Source organism: Miniopterus natalensis, chromosome 2, assembly GCF_054644295.1.
Source record: "Miniopterus natalensis isolate mMinNat1 chromosome 2, mMinNat1.hap1, whole genome shotgun sequence".
NCBI classification, from domain to species: Eukaryota; Metazoa; Chordata; class Mammalia; order Chiroptera; family Miniopteridae; genus Miniopterus; species Miniopterus natalensis.
This window is the reverse complement of record NC_142082.1, coordinates 149,890,306-149,915,121: the sequence shown is the minus strand read 5'-3', so window position 1 is coordinate 149,915,121 and position 24,816 is coordinate 149,890,306. Positions and strand designations below refer to the sequence as shown.

Sequence of the window (24,816 nt, the reverse complement as noted above, 5' to 3'; positions counted from 1 at the left end):
TCTTTTCAAAAAGCCAACTCGGTTTCATTGATCTGTTTCTGGAGATTTATCTTGTGCTTTGGTTTGGAACATATTCCTTTGTGTCTTTATTTTCCTTGACCCTCTGTTTTTAGATAAAACAGCCAACTTTCCCAGTTTGACAGAATGGTCTCATAGGAGACATACCTCCAGATCAGCCTGGTCCTAGCTCCTAGTTTTCCCTCAGACTTTGTAATTGTCCAAGCCTCTTTGTTTGTTCTTAGTGTCTCCCAGTAATTGAGGGTATGGCAAGACCCATCTGTGTCCTAATGGGGAGGATCACAGTCAGCACCTAGATGGTAGCTGAATAGGAGTATGACCCCAGGGCAGCAGCTGGGGTATGTATGTCGTTAAGACCCTTCCAGGGAAAAACTGGGAGATGAGCTTTTTTATTGCCTGATCCTTCTTTTCTAGACCCTGTGTATAGTGTCTGGATGGTGCTCCTGTGCCCATTAAGAACTATTTTTTTTCTTTGTTACATTCCTGGGGGAACCTGTGAATGCAGGCCCTTTGGTTGTTGGAGTCAGGTGATTTGGGGAACCTATTCTTCTGGTGGCTGTCACAAAAGCTGTGGCACAAGATAAGTGTACAAGCTCCTTCTAGGGACATACTAGCAGCTTGGTATTATTATTGGAGTGGGCTGAAGGGACAAACCCCTAAGAGGTGTCTGCAGGCCCTCCTGGTCTTTGGAGAAGACCACAGCCAGCCCCTAGATACCTCCTACATTGGAAACCTTGCCATCAGGCAGCAGCTTCTAAAGTAAGCAGATAAGCCTCTCTTGGGGAAATACTGGGAGGACAGTTTTGCCTGGTTTCTCTGTGCTATCTTGGGGTGATATCCAGTTAAGAATTGTTTTTTTGTTTACTACGATTCTATTGTTTTCACGATTGGAAACCCCTTTGACTATCAGAGCCAGGGGATCCAGTGACCTGTTAAGCTGGGGAACATGTGTGGCTTTAAGCTCCTTCCAGGGAGATACTGGTGATTTGGATTGGGTTGGAAGGAGAAGACAGGAGAAGTATCCTCCAGCTTCCCTGGTCTCTGGAGAGGATTGCAGCCATCCCCGAGTGCCTGCTAGAATTATAAGCCTGGATCTCAGACAGCAGCTTTAATAGTATGCAGATAATCCTTTTGAGGGAAAGATTGGGAGATGGGTGATTTGCCTGCTTCCTACAAGAGTCTGGCATCTCCTGACTCTCTTTGAGTTGGAGATGAACTCAAACCTCAAGGCCAGCTTCAGAAGCTGAATATAAGAGCAGCCAAGGAAATTGAAGTTGGTGGCAGTTGGAAAACTATTATAATTTTTGTTCCTGTTCCAAACTGGAATCTTTCCAGAAAATCCAAGTCTGGCTAGTATGTGAATTGGAGAAAAAGTTCATTGGGAAGCAGGTCTTTATTGCTCAGAGGAGAATTCTGCCTAAGCCACCTCGAAAAGAGCCGTATAAAAAATAAGCAAAAGCTCCCCAGTAGCTGCCCTCTGACAGCCGTATACAATGTGATTCTGGCGGAGTTGGTTTCCCAAGTGAAATTGTGGGCAAGAGAATCCACCTGAAACTGGATGGCAGCCAGCTCATAAAGGTTCATTTGAGTAAAGCCCTGCAGAACAACGTGGAACACAAGGTTAAAACTTTTTTTGGTATGTATAAGAAGCTCACTGGCAAGAATGTTAATTTTGAATTCCCAGAGTTTCAGTTGTAAACAAATGACTAAATAAAAATGTCGTACACACACACGTGTCAATGACCCAAAGAAATAGGAACTGCAGAGCATCTTTTGTAGCTTCAGGCAGCAGGATTGAATTTTCAGGGACAGTAATGCCAGTGATGTCAGGGGAGGTGTACGCTACCCAGGAGGGCTCAGTGCTCACTAGTGCCAACAGTGGTGACTATAGAGACTAATTATTGCAGGATTTTCACTGGGACCCCACAGCTTCCTAGACTTCCTTCCCCCGCCCCCCAGTTGTCAAATCTGCTTCCTCAACTTTTTTGGCAAGTCTATTGATTACCCAGTTTCCTTTCAATAAATTATTTTCTGTTTAACTTAGCCTAGATGCTTCTAATTTCTTGTAACTAATCTTAACTGATATAGTCTCCTTTTTTAGTGCAGGTAATCGAGAGTGACTATATTCAGTAAAACATTTAGACATATAGTATGACTTAGTAGCATTGATTGCCTTAATAATAATTTAAAATGCTCTGTTTAAAAAATTACCTTTGCTTGTAAGTCAGGATCCTTTGTCACTTTCACTGTGGTTTAGTCACTAGTTGGCTGATCTGGCAATTGATCTTGAATTCCTAATTAAAATTTTTAAGGCACATAGGAGTGGGGGTTATGTAGTGTATAGACTTTGGTGAGAGCTATAAGAGTGTCTTGGACAATGGAAAATCAGCCTGGAATAAAGTCACTTGATTGATATGTATATGAAGACTGTATTTAGACTTTGACATGTTTCTCATTCTGAGTTTTATAATGTGGGAACTGCTTATAGAATTGATATTTATTATTTCTTTATAATCTGAATTAATATTATTGCTGGTTCTGACATACTTCTTATATTTTTGAACTTTGAAAAATCACTTTGCTTTCTATTCCCAAGTTTTTATAAGTTTTAAAATGATGGAGAATAAACGAAATTCTAGGGTCCATTCTAGACTTAGTATTTGATGAGTCAATGAAATGTAATTTATTTTCTTTTTCTTTTCTAAAGTTTGAGTATCAGTACTACACTTATGATGCTACTAGATTCTTTGCTCATTGAGCTCAAAATGGTCAATTAAGACATAGTTATTAGGAAATACATTAGAGAACAAGTTGAGTAAGGGCAGAGTCTGGAGGTATTCAGTAACTATCATATTTGTGTATCAGGGATAGGGAACAGTTTTTCTGCCAAGGGCCATTTGGATATTTATAACATTCACAGGCCATACAAAATTATTAGCTTAAAAACTAGCCTGTTTTATTTGGTCAAACATTTAATTAACTCACTCTTAATATGATGGCTAGGACTGCTGCTCTTTGGTGAGGCCTTGGCAGGGCCGGACATTCCCCACCCCTGGACTGTAGCTTATGAAAATCATTTGGAAAAATGAACAGCTTTGTGTAGTCACAGTTCACATACTTAGAAAGTAGTATCTGCACTGGTTAAAACTTCAAAATTAAAATTCTTGGGTTTGAATCTGGGCTCTGGCACTTAGTAGTGTGACTGTGGGCAAGTTACTTAACCTCCCTGTGTCTTAGTTTCTTCATCAGTAAAGTGGGGATAAAAATAGAACTTGCCTTATAGAGTTGCTGTGATGATTAAATGAGCTTATACATGTAAAGTATCTCAAATGGTGCAAGACATGATACTCATTAGCAATAATTTTTGTTATTATATAATCTCATATAGCTAAGACACATTGTGTCATTTTACTTAAAATTCTTGCACAGATCTTGAATATGAGACCTTAGCTTCATGTATGTCCAAAAGATATTTTGTACAGATCTGCTTATATTGTCATGAATGATGAATGTTTTATAGCATTCTGTTATTAATAGAGCAAATATTTTATAACCATTAAATACTATCATTGTGATTCAATGCAGTGTTTGGCACAAAGATCTTAGGTGTGAAGGACATCCATATGACTACTTTTTAAACAAGATATGAGATTTCAAGTACAAATAACTGATATGTTAATTTAACTGAAGTTGCTCTAATGATAAATTTAACATTTCCTTAGACCCTATATATAGGTTTTGATCTCTGTATTCCCTGTTGATTTTAGTATAATATTAAATACAAAGAAAGGTGAATAAAATAGCAGTGTTGACCAAGAATATTGGTATCAGATGAGACTATTTCCGTGATATATCCTTTCTAATCACTTATTCCTTTTTGCTTATGTTAATTTTATAATCCAGACTTATTTTATGCTTAATTATTTATCATAGCTCTAGAATCTGTTTTATTCTTGGATTTTCTGCCTAACAAAAGTATGTTGAATATTATATAAGTATTTTAAGAACATTTTCATAGTTTCTTTTCAGAAATAATTATCACTACACTTAAAAAATTATTATTTTTTAATATATCTTTATTCATTTCAGAGAGAGGAAAGGAGAGGGAGAGAGAGAGATAGAAACATCAATGATGAGAGAGCCATTGATTGGCTGCCTCCTGCATGCCCCTGACTGGGGATGGAGCCGGCATGTTCCCTGAACCGGGAATCAAGCCCTGATTGCCTGGATCCTAAGTCGATGCTCAATGTCTGAGCCACACCCGGCCAGGCTAAAAAAAACTTTATCACTGCACTTGTTTTTTGAAAACTATGTTTTCATTGATTTCAGAGAGAGGATGGGAGAGGGAGAGAGAGTAACATCGATGATGAGAATCACTGATGGGCTGTGTCCTTCATGCCCCCTGCACATCTCTACTGGGGTGGATTATCAAACCTGCAACCCAGGCATGTGCTCTTGCCTGGAATAAACTGTGACCTCCTGGTTCATAGGTCAACGCCCAACCACTGAGCCATGTAGGCGGGGCTGTCACTGCACTTTTAGTTTTAATTCCAAGTCTTCAATTCTGCTGAAGTGACAGTTGTTCTAGAGACCACTTCTTTAATTGTTAAATTTTTACCCTTCCTCTTTCAGGACCAGGGTTCTGCTCAAGCAGGAAAAGAGAAAGCAAAAGGTAAAGGAAATTGATTCTTATTTGTGTTAGCTTTATGAGAAAAGTGATCTTTTGAAGTGTTTTTTCCCCAGGTTTATAAATTCCTCTAAGTGAAACTGGAAGACCATCTTCCTTTAGTCTTCCCCGTCTTTGTAGATAGCTGGTTTGGCTCAGGCAGAGACTTCAGGATCAGTGTTGATTGATTCTTGTCATTCTAATTCCAAAATGTATCCCAAGCCTGATCACTTCTCACTACCTCTTAGCACCTGATTCAAATCATCATCATTTATTTCCTAGAGTAATATACTGGCCTTATAACCTATATCCTACTTTTTTAAAGTTTTTTTAAAAATTACATTGATTGTATTACATAGTGAAGTTGAGCATGTATCTACCCTACAACTGAGCAGTGTATGTTGAGAGAAACTCTTCCACATCTGCACTTTGAGACATGTACAAACTTGTTTAGATCATTGTTAAATAGCAGAGAGAGAGAGGAACGGGGAAAGGGAGAGAGGAGGAGAAAGAGGAAGGAAAAGGGAAGGGGACCATCCAAATATCCATTAGCAGTAGAATGGTTAAACAAATTGTGGCATACCCAAGTAATGGCACAGGAGTAAAACTATATCAGCTGTGTACCTGTACTTAAAGTAGACTGATCTGAAAAACATGGAGCTGAACAAACAAAGCAACTCACAGAAGAATACAGGCAGTAAGATTCCATTTACAAAAAGGTCCAAAACAGACAAAAATATGTTCAAAGGTAGTAAAATTTAGAGAAAACCAAGGAAATGATTACTATGAAAGCAGGTTAGTTGGTAACTGGGTAAAAAATGATACTTCATAAATTTAGTATTTCCTTGATTACTGATGAGGCTGACTGTTTTCATTCAGGTTTCCTCTTGTGAACGTCTTTTCAAAGTATTTTGTTCACTTTTTATTTGGGTTGTTTGTCTTTTTTCTTATTGTGACTTTATATATTTAGGACTTCTTTGTCAGTCATGTGTACTCCATGGCTTTTATTTTTACTTAATGCTGTTTTTGAAGGAAAGTTCTTAAGTTTAATTAGTCGAGGTTACCAACTTTTTCTGCTTTATCTTTTACACCTTTGTAGCCTGTTCACACAGTGGTTAGTATGATTTTTTAAAAGCACAAACCACAATTTATCGCTCCTTGGCTTAAAAGCCTCAATTGCTTTTCATTGCTTTTCATTGCTTTTAGAGAGTAAAATCTGATTTAACTATAGCCTACAAGGACCTGAAGAATCTGCACCCTGTCTGCTTCTCTGACCTCATTTCTTACCACTTGCCCTATTGTTCATTGTATTTCAGTCACACTGCCCTCTTTCTGTTAACTCTTCTTCTATAATATTCTCCCTTGAGATATTTGCATGTGTGCCTTGTCAACAGTTGTTTCTCAGCTAAAATATTTCCTCTTAGAATGACTTTCTCTAATCACTACATCTCAATAGCTTCCCACCCTCCAGTACCCATTCTCTTGTACCCTCTTTTATTCATCGCTCTTTTCATAATCTGGCATTTTCTTACAATTTTTTTACTCTGTTCTCCCCACTCCATTAATGAGAACAGGGTTCTTACTACTTTAGTTCATTCTGTATTTCCTATGCCCAGAACTGTGTCTAGCAGTAACACAGGCACTCACTCAATAATAAATATACTATGAATGTAATCTGTCCCCAGACTATTTAAAAAAAAATAATTTTACTCTATTTGGATCATTCTTTTGAATATTTATAAGAAAGGGAAAGACAGATGGCCCTTTTCCCAAGTGTTGTTCTCTAGTTGTGTCACTTTCCTGTTTGAAAATTTCATACCTTCCTTTGCCTCCCCAGACCTCTTCCCCCAACCCTATTCTTTATCCCTTCATACTCATTAGATGACCTTGTATCATATTTCAGAGGAGATAGCAGCTATTGGATGAGACTTATCTCAATTTCTACAACCAGTTCTGTAAACCAACTCATATCTTTACCCATCTTCTCTTTCCCTCCTTTAACTATAGAAGTAGTTTCCTTTTGTCAAAGGAAGGTCTCTCTACCTGTGATCTGGATTCCATTTATTTCTGCTTTTCACAGACCTCTGTTACTTCTTCCCTTTCTTGTGTCTTCTACCACTCCCTGTCAACTGGAGGCTTTCTATTGGTATTTCAGTTCTCTCCTATTAAAACAAGTAAAGCCCTCTCTGGATCCTTTCTCTTTCTTGCTATGCACCTTCATTCGTATCTCCCATTTGCTTGTCAGTCCACTCCGCTATACAGCTCTTGCTAATGTCAAAATTGAATTTTGTGTTGTTCCATTTCAAGGATATTTTTCAGTCCAATTTACTTTAAGATGCCATCATGTCTTGCACAGTTTGTCATTCCTTTATTTTTATGATACAAAGAACTTCATTTAACATTTCATGAAGTGAACAGTCTCCACTTGGAGAACTGCCTATTTCCTTCATTTTGAAGCACGTTTTCCCCTTGTTTCCTTTGACCCATTCTCCATATTTTATTTCTGTTTCCTCAGCTGCTCCTGTTAGATGGCTATTTTCACATTAAAATTTGATTACTTATTTTCTAATTATTTTCTACTTATCTCTACCAGATGAAAATTGATAGAAAAATTAAGCCTAACCTTATCGGGTAAAAGAGTCATATACCTTTGTTCTTTCTAGGAATGCAAACATTAGAGGCTATCATCATGGCTAGGTCTAAGGATCCAATCTCTTCAGAAGTGTTTCCTGGAGTACATAACCTTTGTACTGTTTTTCCTTATTCCTAGAATCTTATACATATTCCCATTCTCTGGATAAATCTGACACATCCATCTATCTTGGAAATAATTTCCTAAGAAACCTTCACTCTCCTCCAGCCCTCCCTCTAACTACTCTCACCCACCTAACCCTAGTTTACATATCCTTCTTGAAGATCCTGTACCATCTCCTATCATACTTGGAATTAACATCTGAATTTCAAGACACTATCAATTATAAGAGCCATAGTTATTTTTTCAAGAGGGGAGATATTTACATGCTGAAGATCCTGTCAGTTCATTGCTGAACTATATAGTGTGATATTTTTAAAGACATTTAAATCCAAGTTGGGGTTGCAAATCACTCAAATGAAATATAAACAGATACTTTTTATCTACGGTTAATTTTGCATAACAACATGACATTTACTTTTTTTTTGATAGCTAGCAAGTCTCTTACAGGTCTTACAAGTATTTTACAACCTTAAAAATCTATTATAATCAACAATATTCTGAAATGTTAATGTGGAAGAGCCTTAACTTCTTGAAAAAGCAATACTTCCTTTTACATTAAATTTTTTGCCATCTTGGGCTTTTCTTTCTTTTGATATCTCACATTTATAATCCATGTTTATGGCATCGTATTGTGAGGTATTTAATAGAAGAGAAGATGTCACAATTTGTATTTTAGTATCTAATATGTAATAGTTACTCAGTAAATGAATTTTAAACAAATACATGCCTTTAAACTCAGTATGTCAAGGACGTAATCTGAAAGAAAAAGAATGAAGATAAGAATAATTATAGTTCCAACAACCAAGAAAAAAATAGTGAAAAATGATAATTATGTGCAAGTCTGGTTTAAAAAAATCTTTAAGTCATGGAGGAATAACAAAGGGAACTACATTGGCTTTGGCTGAAGATTAGTTCTCATATGGCTTCTTTTTCTCTCCATTACAGTTGACTATTAATAATGGTCCTCAGCTGTGCATGTCTTTAAGGCTTTTTATATCTGTAGGATAACGTACCTTGTAGAAAACCAAGTTTTTAGTCTATTAGATTTGTTCTATCAGATATTTAAAACACTTCCTACATTCATATAATTTTTACTCTTTTGATACCTGGGAATGGCTTTATAAAGCTGTTTTAAAGACATTACATTTAACAACAGAAAGATTATAATTGGTTATGAAACTTAGAGTCTTTAGGCAAATTATAAGTCATCATGTTTGAATTTAATTTATATGTAAACATATAATAGGAATGTCACAAAAATATAAAAATATCAACTAAATTATTTAATAGCATTATTGCCTTTTGTTATTTTTCTTCCTGAAACCTTATGATTGCTGCAATAACTTTTTAATTCTTTTAGGAATATTTTGAAAAGAAAAGATTCAAGTCAAAAATGAAATTACTGGGAGTTTTATCCCCTGTCAAAAATTCCTCTGTCAGTTTAGACCTCCTTAACCTGTATGTGGTAAATCAGATCTCTTGCCAGAAGAAAACACCTGGTAAGTAATTCTAAATAGCATTTTCTTTCGACTCTGATATGACCATAGCATTTGGTTTTGTAATAAGTTTGTAATTTTAGAGCTCAAACGATGTGGAAAGTAAACTAATTTTAAAACTTGGTTGTTTTCTTGAATTAGAAGCCTTGTTAATTTTTACTTAAAATCTTCTCTTGCTTAATCCATTGTTAGATTTTATGTTATGTAAAATCAATCTTACAAGGTATGGTTATTATTTTCAGTTTCAGTTATTCTATCTAAGCAGATGGTTACCAACATTTAGCTAAACGGCAGGGAATATCTTACTATCTTACGCTATTCAGAGAATTTGTTTGAAAGGAATAGCTGAAAAGATTTTTGCCTCAGTGATTAGTTTCCTGTCTCACATCTTGAGTAATTTCTTATATATTCCTGAGATGTTAACTATAGCAGTCTCATAGTTCAAATTCAAAATAAAGTTCATTTTGGCCTGCACTTTGATTTTTCAAGTAAATAAAAAGTTTAGTCAGAGTATTTTTTTTCTCTCTTAAGGGAACTTGTGTCTGGTACTTAATTTTTAAAATAAGTTCTAAAATGAGAGCTTAAGAAATATGACAGTTCATAAAAGAGGGATAGAAATTGATCATAGTATTGTTAGTATCTTGTCTTTTCCCTTCTCTGCCATTTTAGTTTCTCCTTCCACAGATGACAGTTTACACAAGTACATTTAGTTGTACCTTATTAAATACATTATTCATACCTTAGGAATGAAAGATTTTGTAAATCTGTTTGATGTATTTACTTTTCCCCCCTTCACTTACAAAATACAGTGTTATCAACTATAGTTACCACATTTTATATTAGATCTTTAGACCTTATTTAGCTTATAGGTGAAAGTTTGTACCCTTTTATCAACTCTCCATATTTCCCCTACTCCCCAGTCCCCAGTCCCTGGCAACCACTTTTTTATTCTTCATATTTGACTTTTAATTTTTAAAAATTTTTTATTTTTCATAGAGAAGTGATAACATGTAGTATTTGTCTTTCTCTATCTGGTTTATTTAATTTAGCACAATGCAATCAAGGGCCATCCATGTTGTCACAAATGGAACGATTTCTTCCTTTTTCATGGTTGAAGAATATTCCATTGTGTGTGTATATATATACACACACACCACATCTTTATTCATTCATCCCTTGTTGGACACCGAGGTTGTTTTCATATCTTGGCTATTGTGAATAATGTTGCAGTAAATATGGGAGTGCAAATATCTTTTCAACATTCTGTTTTCATTACCGTTGGATATATACCCACAAGTGGGATTACTGAATCATATGGTAATTCTACTTTTAATTTTTTGAGGAACCTCTGTACTGTCCTTCATAGTGGCTGTACCAGTTTACATTCCCACCAAAAGTGCACAAGGGTTGCCTTTTCTCCATATTCTTGCCAACACTTGTTATTGCTAGCATTTTTTATGGTAGTCATTCCAACAGGTATGAGGTGATATCTTGTGGTTTTGATTTGCATTTCCCCCAAGGATTAGTGATAGTGAGCACCTTTTCATGTTAGTGTTGGCCATTTGTATGTCTTATTTGGAAAATGTCTTTTCAGTTCCTCTGCCCATTTTTAATATTAGATTGCTTATTTTTTGCTAGTAAATTATATGAATTCTTTATATATATTATTTTGGATATTAACCCCTTATTAAATACATGATTTACAAATATTTTCCTCCCATTTCATAGGTTCCCTTTTTATTTTGTTGATGGTTTCCTTTTCTGTGCAGAAACTTTTTAGTTTGATGTAGTCCCACTTGTTTATTTTTGCTTTTGTTGCTTTTGCTTTTGGTGCCATGTCCAAAAATTATTACCAAGACTGATCTTAAGGAGCTTACCCCGTATGTTTTCTTCTAGGAGTTTTGTGGCCTCAGGTCTAACTTTCAAGTCTTTAATCCACTTCAAGTTCCAGTTTCTTTTGGATATGGCTGTCCAGTGATGCATTTACTTTTATATATTTTCTTTCTCCCCTACTTTCTTTTCATTCATACATTCAGCATATGTTTATTGAATACCTACCATAAGTTTTATATTGGATGCTGGGAATAGAACAAAATGTGATGGGGTCAGATGTGCTACCCAGATTTATGGTACCTTGACATATTACGTATTTTAAGCTAAAGAAATTTGAGAAGCAGGATGTGCAAGGTAGGATTCTCACGTGAGAGGTGCTTTCCCTAAACACAGAGGATCTTTATCCCTGAGACAGAGGGACATGGAGAGAAATCTAGATGAACAGGTATTGCTGTTTTCCCTAGTTTACTACACTTAGCTCATACCCTTTTTGTCCTATCACTTTTTCCCATGAATTTCCACTCTTCATCAAACTTAGCATGAAAATGCTCAGGTTTAACCCCTTCTTTGGGTTTTAATTTCCTTATAAAGTTTTTCACATAAAACTTTGTATTGAATACATTTCTCTTATTAATCTATCTTTTGTTATAGAGAATTTAGAAGAGTAAAGGAAAACGATATTTTTCCTCCCCAATAAAAAACAAAATTTTATTAGTCAGGACTCATGACTGCAAATGATAGAATTTTAAAAAATATATATTTACTTAATATTATGGACTAAATGTTTGTGTCCCCCTTCCCCAAATTCATATGTTAAAACCCTAACCCCCAATGTCATGGAATTAGGAAGTGGGGTCTTTAGGAGGTGATTAAGTTATGAGGGTGGAGCCCTCATCAATGGAATTAGTGCCCTTATCAAAGAGACTCCAGAGAGCTCTCCTGTACCTTCCACCATGTGAGGACACAGCAGGAAGATGGCTATCTATGAATTGGAAGCAGGCTATCAGACAGTGAATCTGGCAGCACCTTTATATTGGACTGCTTAGCCTCCAGACTGATAAATTTTTGTTGTTCATAACCCACCCAGTCTATGATATTGTTACAGCAGCCTGAGTGGATTAAGATGTTTAACTAAAAGGAAGCGTAATGGTGCAGCTGGGCCTCAAAGACTGCTTGAATTAGAGACTTTAATGCCACGAAGAGTCTCAGTTAAGATAATAGCTTTAGGCCTGGCTGGCATGGCTCAGCAGTTGAGCACTGACCTATGATCCAGAAGATTGTGGTTTGATTCCTGGTCAGGGCACATGCCTGGGTTGTGGCCTTAATACCTAGTGGGAGGCATGCAGGAGGCAGCGGATCAATGACTCATGATTGATGTTTCTCTCTCTCTCCCCGTCCTTTCCTCTCTCTGAAATCAGTAAAGACATTAAAAAAAAAAGATATTAGCTTTATTCTCTCAGACTGTCTTCATTACTGAGCTTAAAATGTGACCTTAAAGAACTAATATTGCTCACCTTTTAGTTTTGCCACTAGGGAAATACTGAGAGTTGTTTCTCTGCTTCTGAATTTTTAAATTCCGCTGGAAGGATATTGCTTTGCCCTGTTGTAACTGCACTGGAACAGTTACTTGATACCAGAGGGATGTGATATTACTCATCTTGGGTCAGATAGCTAACCTTAACCCAGTTATTTTTCCAGAGAGGTAGAATTTTATAAGAAGATAGAAAGTTTCTTCTAGAACTATATAGTCTGTGTATGTATAAAAAGCATTTTCCAGAACAAGAGAGTAGTTAAAAGTACTGAGCAGACAAAATAGTGAGTCTTTTATAAGGAGAGAAAAGGCTTCTGCTTCTATAAAGTTTAAAAATCTAGTGAGAGATATAGAGTTAATCAAATACAGTAAAGTGTGGTAAGTGCTATAATAGAGAACATATGTATTGCCATGATAGTATATAACTCTGCATTTCATATAGCTTGGGGTCATAGAAGGTTTAGAGGAAAAAAAAAGAACTGAATTAGTAGAGCCCCTTCTATGAGGTGTATGTAAAATGAAGAAAAAGAGGATTTGAATTATCTGTGATAGTACTGTAATGACTTTTTCTTATAGAATATAGATGGTTTTTAGTAAATTTCTAAGATGTACACTTATTTAATGAACATGGTATATCAAACAATGCTTTTAAAAGATTTCATTATCCATTTTTATTTTTAAATTATAATTTTTTTGTTGTTACAGAAACTTTGAGAAAACCAGTTCATGTGAATATGAATAGAGACGTAAAAATGCCCCTAAAAAAGCATGATTTAGAACTTCCAATGTCGCCTCCCCGTGTACCATCAAAGCTCTGCATTGATGATATAGAAAGCAAGTAGGTTTTGGATAGGTTATATATTATTAGATATTTAAATGGATTGTTGACACTGTTTTATTCATTGAAAATATACAAAGGGCTTATTCTTCTATTTCCAGTTTTTGTTCTGCTGTATTATTAAGCTATTAAGACCATTGTCAAATGACCTAATGTTCATACTAAGTGTTTTGTATGCATAGTTTGACTTTCCTTATCATACAAATGTCTCTCTAGTAATAGTATAATTTTTATAAAACTCAGTATGTCTCTGGAATGATTTAATTAAAGTTTCATATGTTTTTGTGTATTTGTATAGAACAGTATGAATTTTAAAACATATACAAAAAGATAGTCAATTTTATTGCCATGTCTATTTTTAATCTCAAAATTTTATTTTCATTAGTATACACTGTCAAAGACTAGGCAGCAAGGAAGAACTTGGCCTGGTTCAGGTGAGAATTAAAAAAAAAAATTATAAGTTATTTTAACAATTGTGGCATGCTACTAGATAATATAACTTTTTTTTAATATTGGGAAAAATTTTTATAGTCTTTAAAATTATTCTTTTAAAAGTTTTAATGTAAGGAATCTATACCATAAAATATTTTAGCTGACTGCTTATGAGAAACCCTTTGGAGTTCTGGTAATGTAGACTAGGCCTATATGTGCATAACATTTGGTTCTGCTTGTTACTGATGAATTGGAAAGGATAATTCATTTGGGGATTCCTACTTTGGGTTCATGTAATTATCGGGCAATTTATCTCTTCAGGTATAGCGACCAGATTGTTTTATATCAAATTGTGATTTCAAAATTCACATTGATCCCAGATTATTTTTTTGGAAGTATTGTAAATGCTTTTTCTTCTTTCAGCAAATAATATTTTAATCAATTAGAAAATCCATAGATTGTGATTAAAGCCTGAAATTTTAAGGTCTAATACCGTATTACCCTTTCCTTTTTTTGAATTGCCAAAGTTAAACTACATCGAAAAGATAATAGCAATAATACTAAAATCTCTTGGAAATCTTTTTACCTGAATATGGGTTAATGAAACACAGATTTCCTGTCATTAGGAGATGACAAGGAATGGAGCTTTAGGATAGAGGGGACCGAGGGTAAGAAAGACAGATGGAAAGGAGCTCTTAAGTGCACGCTTAGATGATAACTCCTCTTGTCTTAAAAGGTCCTGTCAATTACTGATGACTTGCCTTCCTTGGGACTTTTTCTGCAACACATGCATGACCTACTCACTTCTATTTTGACTTTTGTCTTCTCTAGTTTATATATTTTGGAAATTCACAATTGTATCTTCTTTCCTATAGTCGTCACAAGTCATGGATTCATACAGAATTTTCGAACCTCAGTTCAACAGAATAGAAAACTGCAGTTTCACTCCATCATATTTTTCTGCAGAATTATCTTCTAACAGAAATATTAAAAAACAAAGTTTCATCCCAAGAATAGCACCTAGTCCTCAGAAAGTTGCATATGAAAAAAAAGAGAATGAGCAGGTATCTTTGAATCATTAGTTCTTAGTATTATATATCATTATATTTTTTATAGTATTCTTTCTTTTATAAATTAAAAAAAATATTACTTGTGAATTGCTATAGATATAGCCAAATTAGGAGATAAAAATAAGTATAATATATTCTATAGGATGAAAGCTTAATTATCTTTACTTGTGGAAGATTATGAATCCAGAAACTGGAATGTTCTTTAAAAATCTTTGAAATTATCATCCTGTTAAAAATTGTTGATAGTGAAATTGAAAATAGTTCATTGTGTTTTATAATAGCTAATGATTGTAATCACAGTAATTGACTATTTGGTATGGAAAGGTCCGGTGAGTAGCAGTACATAATTTCAGTATGTCTTGGTTAAAGTATGAATTATGACAACTTGATTCTTTTTATGATTTGACAAATGAGAACTGGCTAAATACATGTTAATTAAAACTATACAAATAGGAATTCTTGCTAATAATGGAAGACTGACAGTATGCCTCGATATTTTGAGAGGACTATTTATATATGTAAAGCTCATCAATAGAGGTCAGGAGGAAAGAAAAGAATCAGCTACAAAAGAAATTATCTCCTGGAGAAGAATTTGGAGTACCCTCCTTGGATTCAGACAAATCTTCCCCTATCAAATCTCCTACTTCATGAGGGCAAGAAGACCAGCAAGTCCAGCAAGGAGGGCCATGATTTCTTTTGACAGCACCAAACTACTATGTGCCATAATGAAGAGTAAGAGTGGGTAACTAAGGCTTATAGAAAAAAATACCCAGGTTTTCAAGATAGCAGCAGAGTAGGTGAATCTTTTTTGCACCTCCTACCAGAACCAAACTGGAAATAAAACTAAACTGGGGAACATTCACCCTGAATTACCAACTGAAGACTAGCTGAAGAGGACACAAGGGCAGAAACCGCCTCAAGACTGTACCTGTACAACAGCTTGCATAATGTGGTCAGGGTTGAGCCTCAGACTCAGCCAGCCTAGGAGGGAATCCCATCCACCAATGGGACGACAATAATCAAGACCCAGTTACAACAAGAGAGCCCAAATAACCCACATTCCTAATGCATCCAGGCTCTGGAGATCAAAAGACTTCACTGCTGTGACCCACAGACACTTACTACATAAGACCACCCCGCAAAGACTAGGAAGTCATAGCAGCTCTATCTAGCACATAGAAACAAGCAAAAAGACCACTAAAATAGGGAGACAAAACAACTGCTAAATGAAAGAAAAGAAGATATCTCTAGAAAAAGAGCTAAGTGAAATGGAGGGAAGCAATTTATCAGATGTAGAATTCAGAGTAATGGTTATAAAAATGCTCAAGGAACTTACAACTACAAGGAACTTAATGGGAAATTAAAGAAACTTAGAACATTAGAATGAAGAAGGACAGAAACCATGAATAAGAATCAGTTGGAAATGAACAAATACCACATCTGACATCAGGAATAACTGGAAGGAATTAAAAATAGTCTGGATGAAGAAGAAGATCGAATCAGCAATTTAGAAGACAAGGTAGAAAAAACACCCAATCAGAGCAACAAAAAGAAAAAAGAATGAAAAAGAAATGAATTGGTGACGGATGATGATTTGACTTTGGGTGGTGTGTGTACAGTACAATAGAGAGAACTTATACAAATCCACACCTGAATCCTATATGATCCTATTAACCTGTTATCACCCAAATGTAATTTAAAAAAAAAGAAAAAAATGATGGTTTAAGGGAACTTTGGGACAAAATGAAACATAACTATCTGCATTATAGTGGTACCAGAAGGAGAAGGAAGTGAGCAACGGATAGAAAATCTGTTTGAAGAAATAATGACAGAAAACTTTCCTAACCTGGTTACAGAAAAAGTCACACAAATTCAGGAAGCACAGAGAGTCCCAAATAAGATGAACCCAAAGACACCCACACCAAGACACATCATAATTAAAATGGCAAAGGTTAAAGACAAAGAGACAATCTTAAAGGCAGCAAGAGAGAAACAGTTACCTACCAGGGAGTTCCCATAAGCTGTCGGCTGATTTTTAACAGAAACTCTCAGGTCAAAAGGGATTGGCATGAAATATTCAAAGTCATAAAAAGCAAGGACCTGAAAACAAGACTATCCAACAAGGCTATCATTTAAAATTGAAGGTGAGATAAAGAGCTTCCCAGACAGAGTTCATTACCACCAAACCAGCATTGCAAGAAATGTTAAAGGAATTGCTTTAAGAAGAAGAGAGAGGAACATAGGTATAAAGGAAAAAAATGGCAATAAATAAGCACCAATCAATAATAACCTTAAAGTAAGTGGATTAAATGCTCCAATCAGAAGACATGGGGTAGCTGAATGGATAAGAACAATCACCCATATATGTACTGTCTACAAGAGACCCATCTCAGAATAAAAGATTCACACAGACTGAAAGTGAAAGGATGGAAAAAAATATCCCATGCAAATGGGAACGATAAAAAAGCTGGGGTAGCATTACTCATATCTGACAACATGCGCTTCAAAAGAAAGGCCCTAACAAGAGACAAAGATGGTCACTACATAATACTCTAGTACTAAAGGGATTGATCCAATAAGAGGCCATAAACGTACTAAACATATATGAACCCAATATAGGAGCACCTAAGTATATTTAAAAAACCAACTCTTAGCAGACTGTAAGAGAGAGATTGGCAGCAGTACAGTCAGAGTAGGGGACTTCAACACCCCACTGACATCACTGGCTAGATCTTGCAGACAAAATCAACAAGGAAACAGGGACTTTAAATGACACAGTAGATCAGATGGATTTAATTGGTATTTATAGAACATTTGATCCCAAAGCAGCAGAATATACATCCTTCTCAAGTGCACATGAAACATTTTCAAGGATAGCCCACATTAGGACACAAAATAAGTCTTAATAAATTCAAGAAGATTGATATCATACCAAGCATCATCTCTGATCACAATGGCATGAAACCAGAAATGAACTACAATAAAAAAGCTCAGAAACACTCAGACACATGGAGGCAAAGTAGCATGTTGCCAGTGAGATCAAGTAAGAAATAAAAAATTACCTAGAAATCAATGAAAATTAACACACGACAACACAGAAGTTATAGGACTCGGCAAAAGCAGCCCTAAGAGGGAAGTTCATAGCACTGCAGACCTACCTCAAGAAGCAAGAAAAATCTCGAATAAACAATCTAACCCTACGCCTAAAAGAACTAGAAGGAGAACAAGAAAATCCCAGAGTAAGCAGAAGGAAGGAAATAATAAAGGTCAGTAGAAATAAATGACATAGAGCCTAAAAAAAACAATATAAAAGATCAATGAAACCACGAGTTGGTTGGAACTCTCTTTGTTTTATGGCTTATAAATAAAATATACTGCAGGTATAAATTATTATTGCTGAATAAATTAGGGTTGGGCCAATATAATATCTTACATTTATATGGTACCTTCCACATTAATAAATGGATTATCTCATCTGCTTTTCACAAAAGGCTTCACATATTTTCCCGTTATACTCAATGCTGTTGATATTCAGAAAGATGAAAGTAGCAGTCTGTAAAATTACTCAGTAAATGGAAGAACTGAGATAAGTACAGCTCTTTTCTTGGGAGAAACTATTATTTTCTGTCAGAGAAATTTAACTTTTATTTTCTCAAGGTCCTAGTATCCTGGGTATTTTTTTTTTAAATCTTTTTTTAACCTCTGAAAAGTGGTTAGCTCATCAAAGTACCAACTCTGTTAGTTTAGCAATTATCCAAATACTGATATTGCTTTTGTTGTTAGAATGGTATTTGTTTTGTTTTCAGTAAGGACACAATTCCTTTATTTTAGACTAAAGATACTTTTTTAAAAATATATTTTTATTTGATGTGGATGTTCACTTAAATAGCATTATGCTCAATAATTTTAATTGTGTATATGAACACTTACCGTTTTGTCAGGTTCTTCCATTCCTTTTTTTTCCCCCCAGCTCAGTAATGTTCATTATTCTACTTCCTTGGTTTCCAAATTAACTGAAAGTCAGTATGCTGTCAGTCCTTCATATGACACAGTGCAGTGTGGAACATTATTTGAAAGATTAAACAGGTGAGCAGACGTGGAAGGAAACAAACCTTCGTTTGAGTTACTCATTTGGTTTTAATGGACACAGATATTTATGTTTAGGTAAAAATGCAAACAGACCTAAGTAATACTAGTAGAAAAAACCCACTAGAGGGAAAATACAGCATTCAATTGAAATAGCTTTAAGTCATTACTTTCTAATGGGCACACCTGCCTCTTATTTATTTATTTAAAAATATTTTGGGCCAAGGTGTTTTCATGTGTTTTATAATCTCCATGAATTACTAGTGTCTTTTTCTGTATCATAAGCATACTAATTTCTTTCTCATTTATGGCTGCTGATCAGTGCCCCACTTTTATTCTATTGATTTCTGTATATAAACCCTGGTTTATTGTTTTAAATGCATTAAACTTTGAAACTAGTTTGAGTGGCTCTTCGTAACGGTGGTGAAAACCTTCATTCTGTAACCCTAGTCTAGTCTTCCTCATCTGGGTAAATAGCATCACTACTCAGCTGCTTAAACCAAAACTTGTCCTTGATCCCTTCCTCTCTCTCTTAGCTTCCAATATCCATTTCAGCAACAGAGTCTTGCCAATATTGTGTTCTAACAAACTTTAGTATTCTCTACTCATGTTTTCTTCTAAGCTACCACTACCTTTTGCCTGGAGAATTTTAACAGCCTCATAACCGTTCTTTTTGTTCCCTCTTTGTCCTCAGATCCATTTGGTTTACAGCTTTATTAATGTATAATCGACATACTACAAATTGAACTTATTTAAAATGTGCACTTTAAGTTTTGACATATGTCAAGTATAATGAATATAGTGTTCATCATCCTTAGTAGTTTCTTTGGGCATCTTTGTAATTCCTTTCTCTGGCCACTTCACATCCCTTACCCTCATCCCAAGGCAACTACTGATCTGCTTTCTTTTTGTGAGAGGATGTTTTTTGTTTGTTTGTTTTTTCCTTTAACTACCATATTTTACTAGATATAGGCTGGTAATACTACTTATTTTTTTCTTGAGTGGGCTTTGGAAGTTTGTGTTATACAATGAGTGTATCTTTTTTATTAATTTTTTGAATGCATCCTATTTTTTATGTTGTAGAGTTTATTGACTTAAAGTTATTCATAAAATCTCCTTTTTATGCATTTAAAATCTTTAACATCTATAGTGGTGTCTTTTCTCTCATTTCTAATATGGTAAATTGTATTTTTTCCCTTTTCTCCTTGTCATTCTGAGTAGAGATTTACCAATTTTATTTACCTTCTCACTGAATCATCTCTCAGTTTCACATTTCTTTTCTTTTTAAAAAATATGCTTTTATTGATTGAAGAAAGAGGGAGAGAGAGTAACATCAGTGATGGGAGAGAATCCTCGATCGGCTGCCTCTTGCACGCCCCCTACTGGGTATTGAGCCAGCAACCCAGGCATATGCCCTGACTGGGAATCGAACTGCGACCTACAGGTTCTTGGGTCCATGCTTAATGTTTGAGCCATACTGGCTGGGCCATATATTTCTTTTCTTTCTTTTTTTCGAGTGTGCTCATTAATTTTTTCATTTTTTTTTAGAGACAGGGAGAGAAAGAGAAGAGGGGGAGAGGGAGGGAGAGAGAGACAGACACTGGTTGCCTCTCATACATACCCCACTGGGACTGAACCAGCAGTGGGGTATGTATGAGAGGAATCGAACCCATTACTTTTTGGTGTATGGGACAGCACTTCATCCAACCGAGCCACACTGGCCAGGGCTCATTGAGTTATTTTTATTGCAACAGTTTTGGTACCCCCAATGCCATATGTTTGCTTTGCATGCTAGAACTCATATACTAAATAAAATGTTAAATCTTAAATTTATGTTAGCATTCAGGGCCCTCTCTGATGCAGGTCTGACGTTTACTTCAACCTCTCTGCTCTTATTCAAATTCACTGCTCACTTTCCACAGCTGACCATGGGCGGCCTCTCCGGAATACAAGGATTTTTCTTTCTTTATTGGATTAGCTCCTTGGCTGGCATTTTTTACAGTGGTGTTGCACCTGTTGATTGCTGTTGGCTGAATAACAGATTTCTTATTTTTCTGTTTTTTATTTCACTGAATTCTGCTTTTACTTTTATTTCCTTTTGTCTGTTTATTTTGCATTTAATTTACTCTTTTTTTCTTGTGGCTTAACATGTGGTCTGTCATAGAAAATATTCCATGTGCACTTGAGGAAAATGTTTTCCTGCTGCTAAGTCCTTGTAGTCCAGTGATTCTTAACCCTTTTTATCTCATGGCACACATAAACTAATTACTAAAATTTGACAGCACACCAAAAATATATTTTTTGCCATTTTGACCAAAAAAAAAAAAAAAGTATACATTCACACTGGGTGGCTATTGTGTTGGCTGTTGTCATTTTTTTATTTGACATACTAAAGGAACAGAGGTCAGTGCCCCTGACTAAATCGCCAGGTATTACATGTTTTAAAAATTCTTGTGGCACACTGGTTGAAAATCACTGATCTAGTCCAATATCATTTAAGATCATGGTTTTCTTGTTGATTTTCTGTCTGGATGATCTATCCATTGAAGTCAGTGGGTTTTTAAAGTCCCCTACTCTTGTATTTCTCATGATCTCTTCCGTTATGTCTCTAAGTATTTGCATTATATAATCAGGTGTTCCTACATTGGGTGAGCAGATATTACAAGAGTTGTATCCTTTTGTTAGATTGATTCCTTTATAATTATGAAATGCCCTTCTTTGTCTCTTCTTGTAGCCTTTGTTTTAAAGTCTTTTTTCTGACATAAATATTGCTACCCCAGCTTTTTAAATTTTATTGCATTTGCATGAAATGTTTTTCTTTTTTATCCCTTTACTTTCAGTCTGAGTGTGTCTTTCAATTTGACATAGGTCTCTCCTAGGTACCGTATGTACAGATGTTGGTTTTTAAATCGATTCAGCCACCCTATGTCTTTTCTTTGGAGCACTTAGTCCACTTACAATTAAAGTAATTGTTAATAGGTATGCAGTTATTGCCATTTTATTAATTATTTTCTGGTGGTTTTTGTAGTTCTCTGTTCCTTTCTTATTCTCTTGTGTGTTGATGACTTTCTTTAGTGTTTTGTTGAATTCCTTTCTCTTTAATATCAAACTGAATCCTTTTATCTGTCTGTCCCCATTCCAGAGAATGTGGTGCACTCTCTGGAATCCAGCAGGTGCACCTGTTCATTAAATATTTAATAAGTAACTTTAGAAATAAAATTAGAAGTCAATCAGTTTTAGCAGTTTGTGTTTCTTTTCTAAATTTTTTTGATTAACTCCAATCTCCGGAACAACCTAACCCTTCCAAAATTTGTAGAGAGAGTCAAAGGCAACAAAATCCAGAACATCTTGATTTCTGATTATTTTCTATGATAGCTTTGATTCTTTTATTTAAGTTGCTCAAAATCTAGAATTATGATTTCTGCATTAGAAGGGCATTAATGTTATCTGGTTTAACCTTTTCATCTAATTCATCTTATTTCTTGGTTTTATTACTCTATATGCATTTGTATTTATATTGTTTTTCCCTGGGAACATCAGAGTTGTTTTTATATTCTTGTTAGGTTGAGGAATATCTATTATAACGTCCTCATAACTATTTGATTTAATATTTTAACACTGGGGATAATTTTTCTCTGCATGGTCTTAAAAATATCTTTCTCTGGTTAAGTGGAGCATCAGTGACATGTAGTGGTTGTCTAGGTTATTTGCTACACATTATTACAGAAGATATACATAGGTTGGTCATGTTTTATTTTGTTAATATAACAGTAAATTGAACCACATACTAATTTTTCACATTGAGATAAGTGTAGGTTATTTTTATACTCACTAAGGCCATATAAGACTGCAGTAGACAAATTTCCACCCAAAGAAATACTACTTATTTAAATTTGAAAAATAAAAACATACTCTAGGCAAATGTTAGTAGCTACTCAGTATGTTTTCTAAGACTTTAAGAGTTTCTAGATGAAAATGCTATATACTTTTCTTGCTAAATATGTTTTTATTTACCCCAAAGTCCAGGAAATAGGAATTTCCTCATTGGAAGCCCTGCTATAGTTACAGGTGAAGATTGTGGAAACATGGATGAGAGAAGACACTCAGACTTCATTACTGAAAAACAGTCAGGACAACATATTTGGGAAGAAAATAGAAAAGAGGATTCACGTTTTCTTGAAGATGTGAACCAGCCAACCCCAAGCCTTCTACCAGAGAATTTTGACTATTTTATTAATGAAAATGTGATCAATTTATTAAGCATAGATCAACAGAGGACAGTGAAACCATTTGACAAGTGTGGTTATGACAGAATGGGAGATATTTGTGCAGTCACCAGTTCTGATAAAATCCATTCCTCTGATAGATGCATTAGAAGTATTTTTCCAGATCCGGAGTTGAATTTTAATAGTTCTAACTTTAATAAAACAAGTTATCCAGAAAAGTGTCAGCCAAAGAAGTACTATCAGAAAGAATACAACAATAATGAAGGAAATACTCCTAGTACATCTTTTGAGAAGGATTGTTACCCAGCCAGCTCTGAAAAGAAAGGTTGGTGTTATATGTGGAAAGTGTAATAGTGTATTGGATTTTTCTGCTTTCAGTTTGTGTGTGTGCATGTGTATACATACATGTGTGTATTTGTGTGTGTGTGTAATTGGAGGAATATGAAATAAAAAATAGAATGACATTCTATTATATGATGTTGTGGACCAGGCAGTGGGTCATACTAACAAGCTTCAAATGAAAAAACAGAAATAGTCTATGCTTAAGTTTTAGTTCAGTGCATACTTTTATTTTTAAAGGAAAATTTGAAAGGGACTACCAAGAGAAGAAGTCACAGATAGAAATCCAGAAATATCCAGTGAACAATAGGTAAGTTTTTAGGTGAAGGTGGGAAATGCATATTGAAGGTTGAACGGATGCTAAGTGGGGCAGGGATATTGCTGAGTTTGGGCAGGCTGCCCTCAGAGAAGGCCTACCAATTGTCAGAATCTTGGTTATATCACCATACTTGAGGGTATGGTGCTCATATTTGCCAGTGCAAAAGTATCTTTTAATCTGAATTTTGATGTTAATTAGATTTGAGGAGACTGACTTATGTGTTCAAGAAACTTCTCTATCTCCAGAATATCATTTTATTAATTTACAGTAAGAAATAGAAGGATTACATGTATAGGAATGCTTACTGGCATGATAAGCCTATTTTCTAACTTTTGGTAGCTCTCCATGGGAAGGGTGCTTGGTTATTATGGAATCAGAACAAGGAAGTAATAGAATTTAAATGTTAATGGCATAAGAAAGCATATCAATAGTCTATGACACTGCAGTTATAGGTAATTAAAACTTGTAGTTTCAGAATAGTCCTAACTTTCTTGGTAATAATTGTAATTTAGTCCAGTGTTGCTAATGGAAAATAATGAACTAGAATAGATTTTTATTTTGGAAGTATTTTCTTACGGCTAGGGTTGGCACAAGAAATTAATTAAAACTTAGATTTACAACTTATTTAATAAAGTCAACAAATTAGATTCTTTGTCAAATCTCCAAATATCCAGAAACTTATGAATGGAAAACAGCATGTAAGGCTTTGAATTTTAAAATGTACTTTATGAAAATGATTTATGTCTTGGTTCCTAAACCTGGCCTCAGACCCACATCACGTGAGGGGGTGATATTAAATACAAAACAGCAAGTTTGATCTACACATAATAAATAGACTCCTTAGGATGGAGCTTATAAATATTTTTTTTAAAGTTTCCCTTATAATTCTGATCCACAGCCAACTTTGGGAACCATAGTTTAGGACAATAATTTTCCAAGAGAATAAAGCAACTTCAGTACTGTCTTTTTCATGACTCTTAGGAGTAATAGCCCTTTGGAGGAATTGCGTTCTAAGACATTATGGGACTTTGGACTTGGTGAGGTAACGTACATCTTACATTATCTTTCGAATGAATCCACTCATATTACTGTGTTATATTTAAGTATTTGCCATTTACTTTGATTTAAGATTAGCTTTTATCAAAAACTTTTTTTGTAGGCTCTTTTTCCTGTATTTTCTTACTCTGAGGAAATTATAGCTTAGATC

At 35.0% G+C, this 24,816-nt stretch overlaps 1 protein-coding gene and 1 pseudogene across 1 annotated transcript in view; both read left to right on the top strand.

The window, feature by feature from the left end:
* The first annotated feature begins 333 nt into the window (after positions 1–333).
* On the top strand, positions 334–1,716 carry LOC107528356 (small ribosomal subunit protein eS7 pseudogene; annotated as a pseudogene).
* A 7,101-nt stretch (positions 1,717–8,817) lies between these two features.
* The window catches only part of REDIC1 (regulator of DNA class I crossover intermediates 1), a 32,075-nt gene continuing 16,076 nt past the window's right edge, over positions 8,818–24,816 (top strand). The window contains exons 1-8 of the mRNA XM_087813775.1: positions 8,818–8,938; positions 13,005–13,137; positions 13,523–13,571; positions 14,445–14,633; positions 18,610–18,725; positions 22,747–23,276; positions 23,531–23,600; positions 24,591–24,651. Of these exons, the coding sequence (XP_087669901.1) occupies positions 8,833–8,938; positions 13,005–13,137; positions 13,523–13,571; positions 14,445–14,633; positions 18,610–18,725; positions 22,747–23,276; positions 23,531–23,600; positions 24,591–24,651 (1,254 nt within the window). The 5' untranslated portion in view covers positions 8,818–8,832. The remainder of the gene's footprint in view (positions 8,939–13,004; positions 13,138–13,522; positions 13,572–14,444; positions 14,634–18,609; positions 18,726–22,746; positions 23,277–23,530; positions 23,601–24,590; positions 24,652–24,816) is intronic.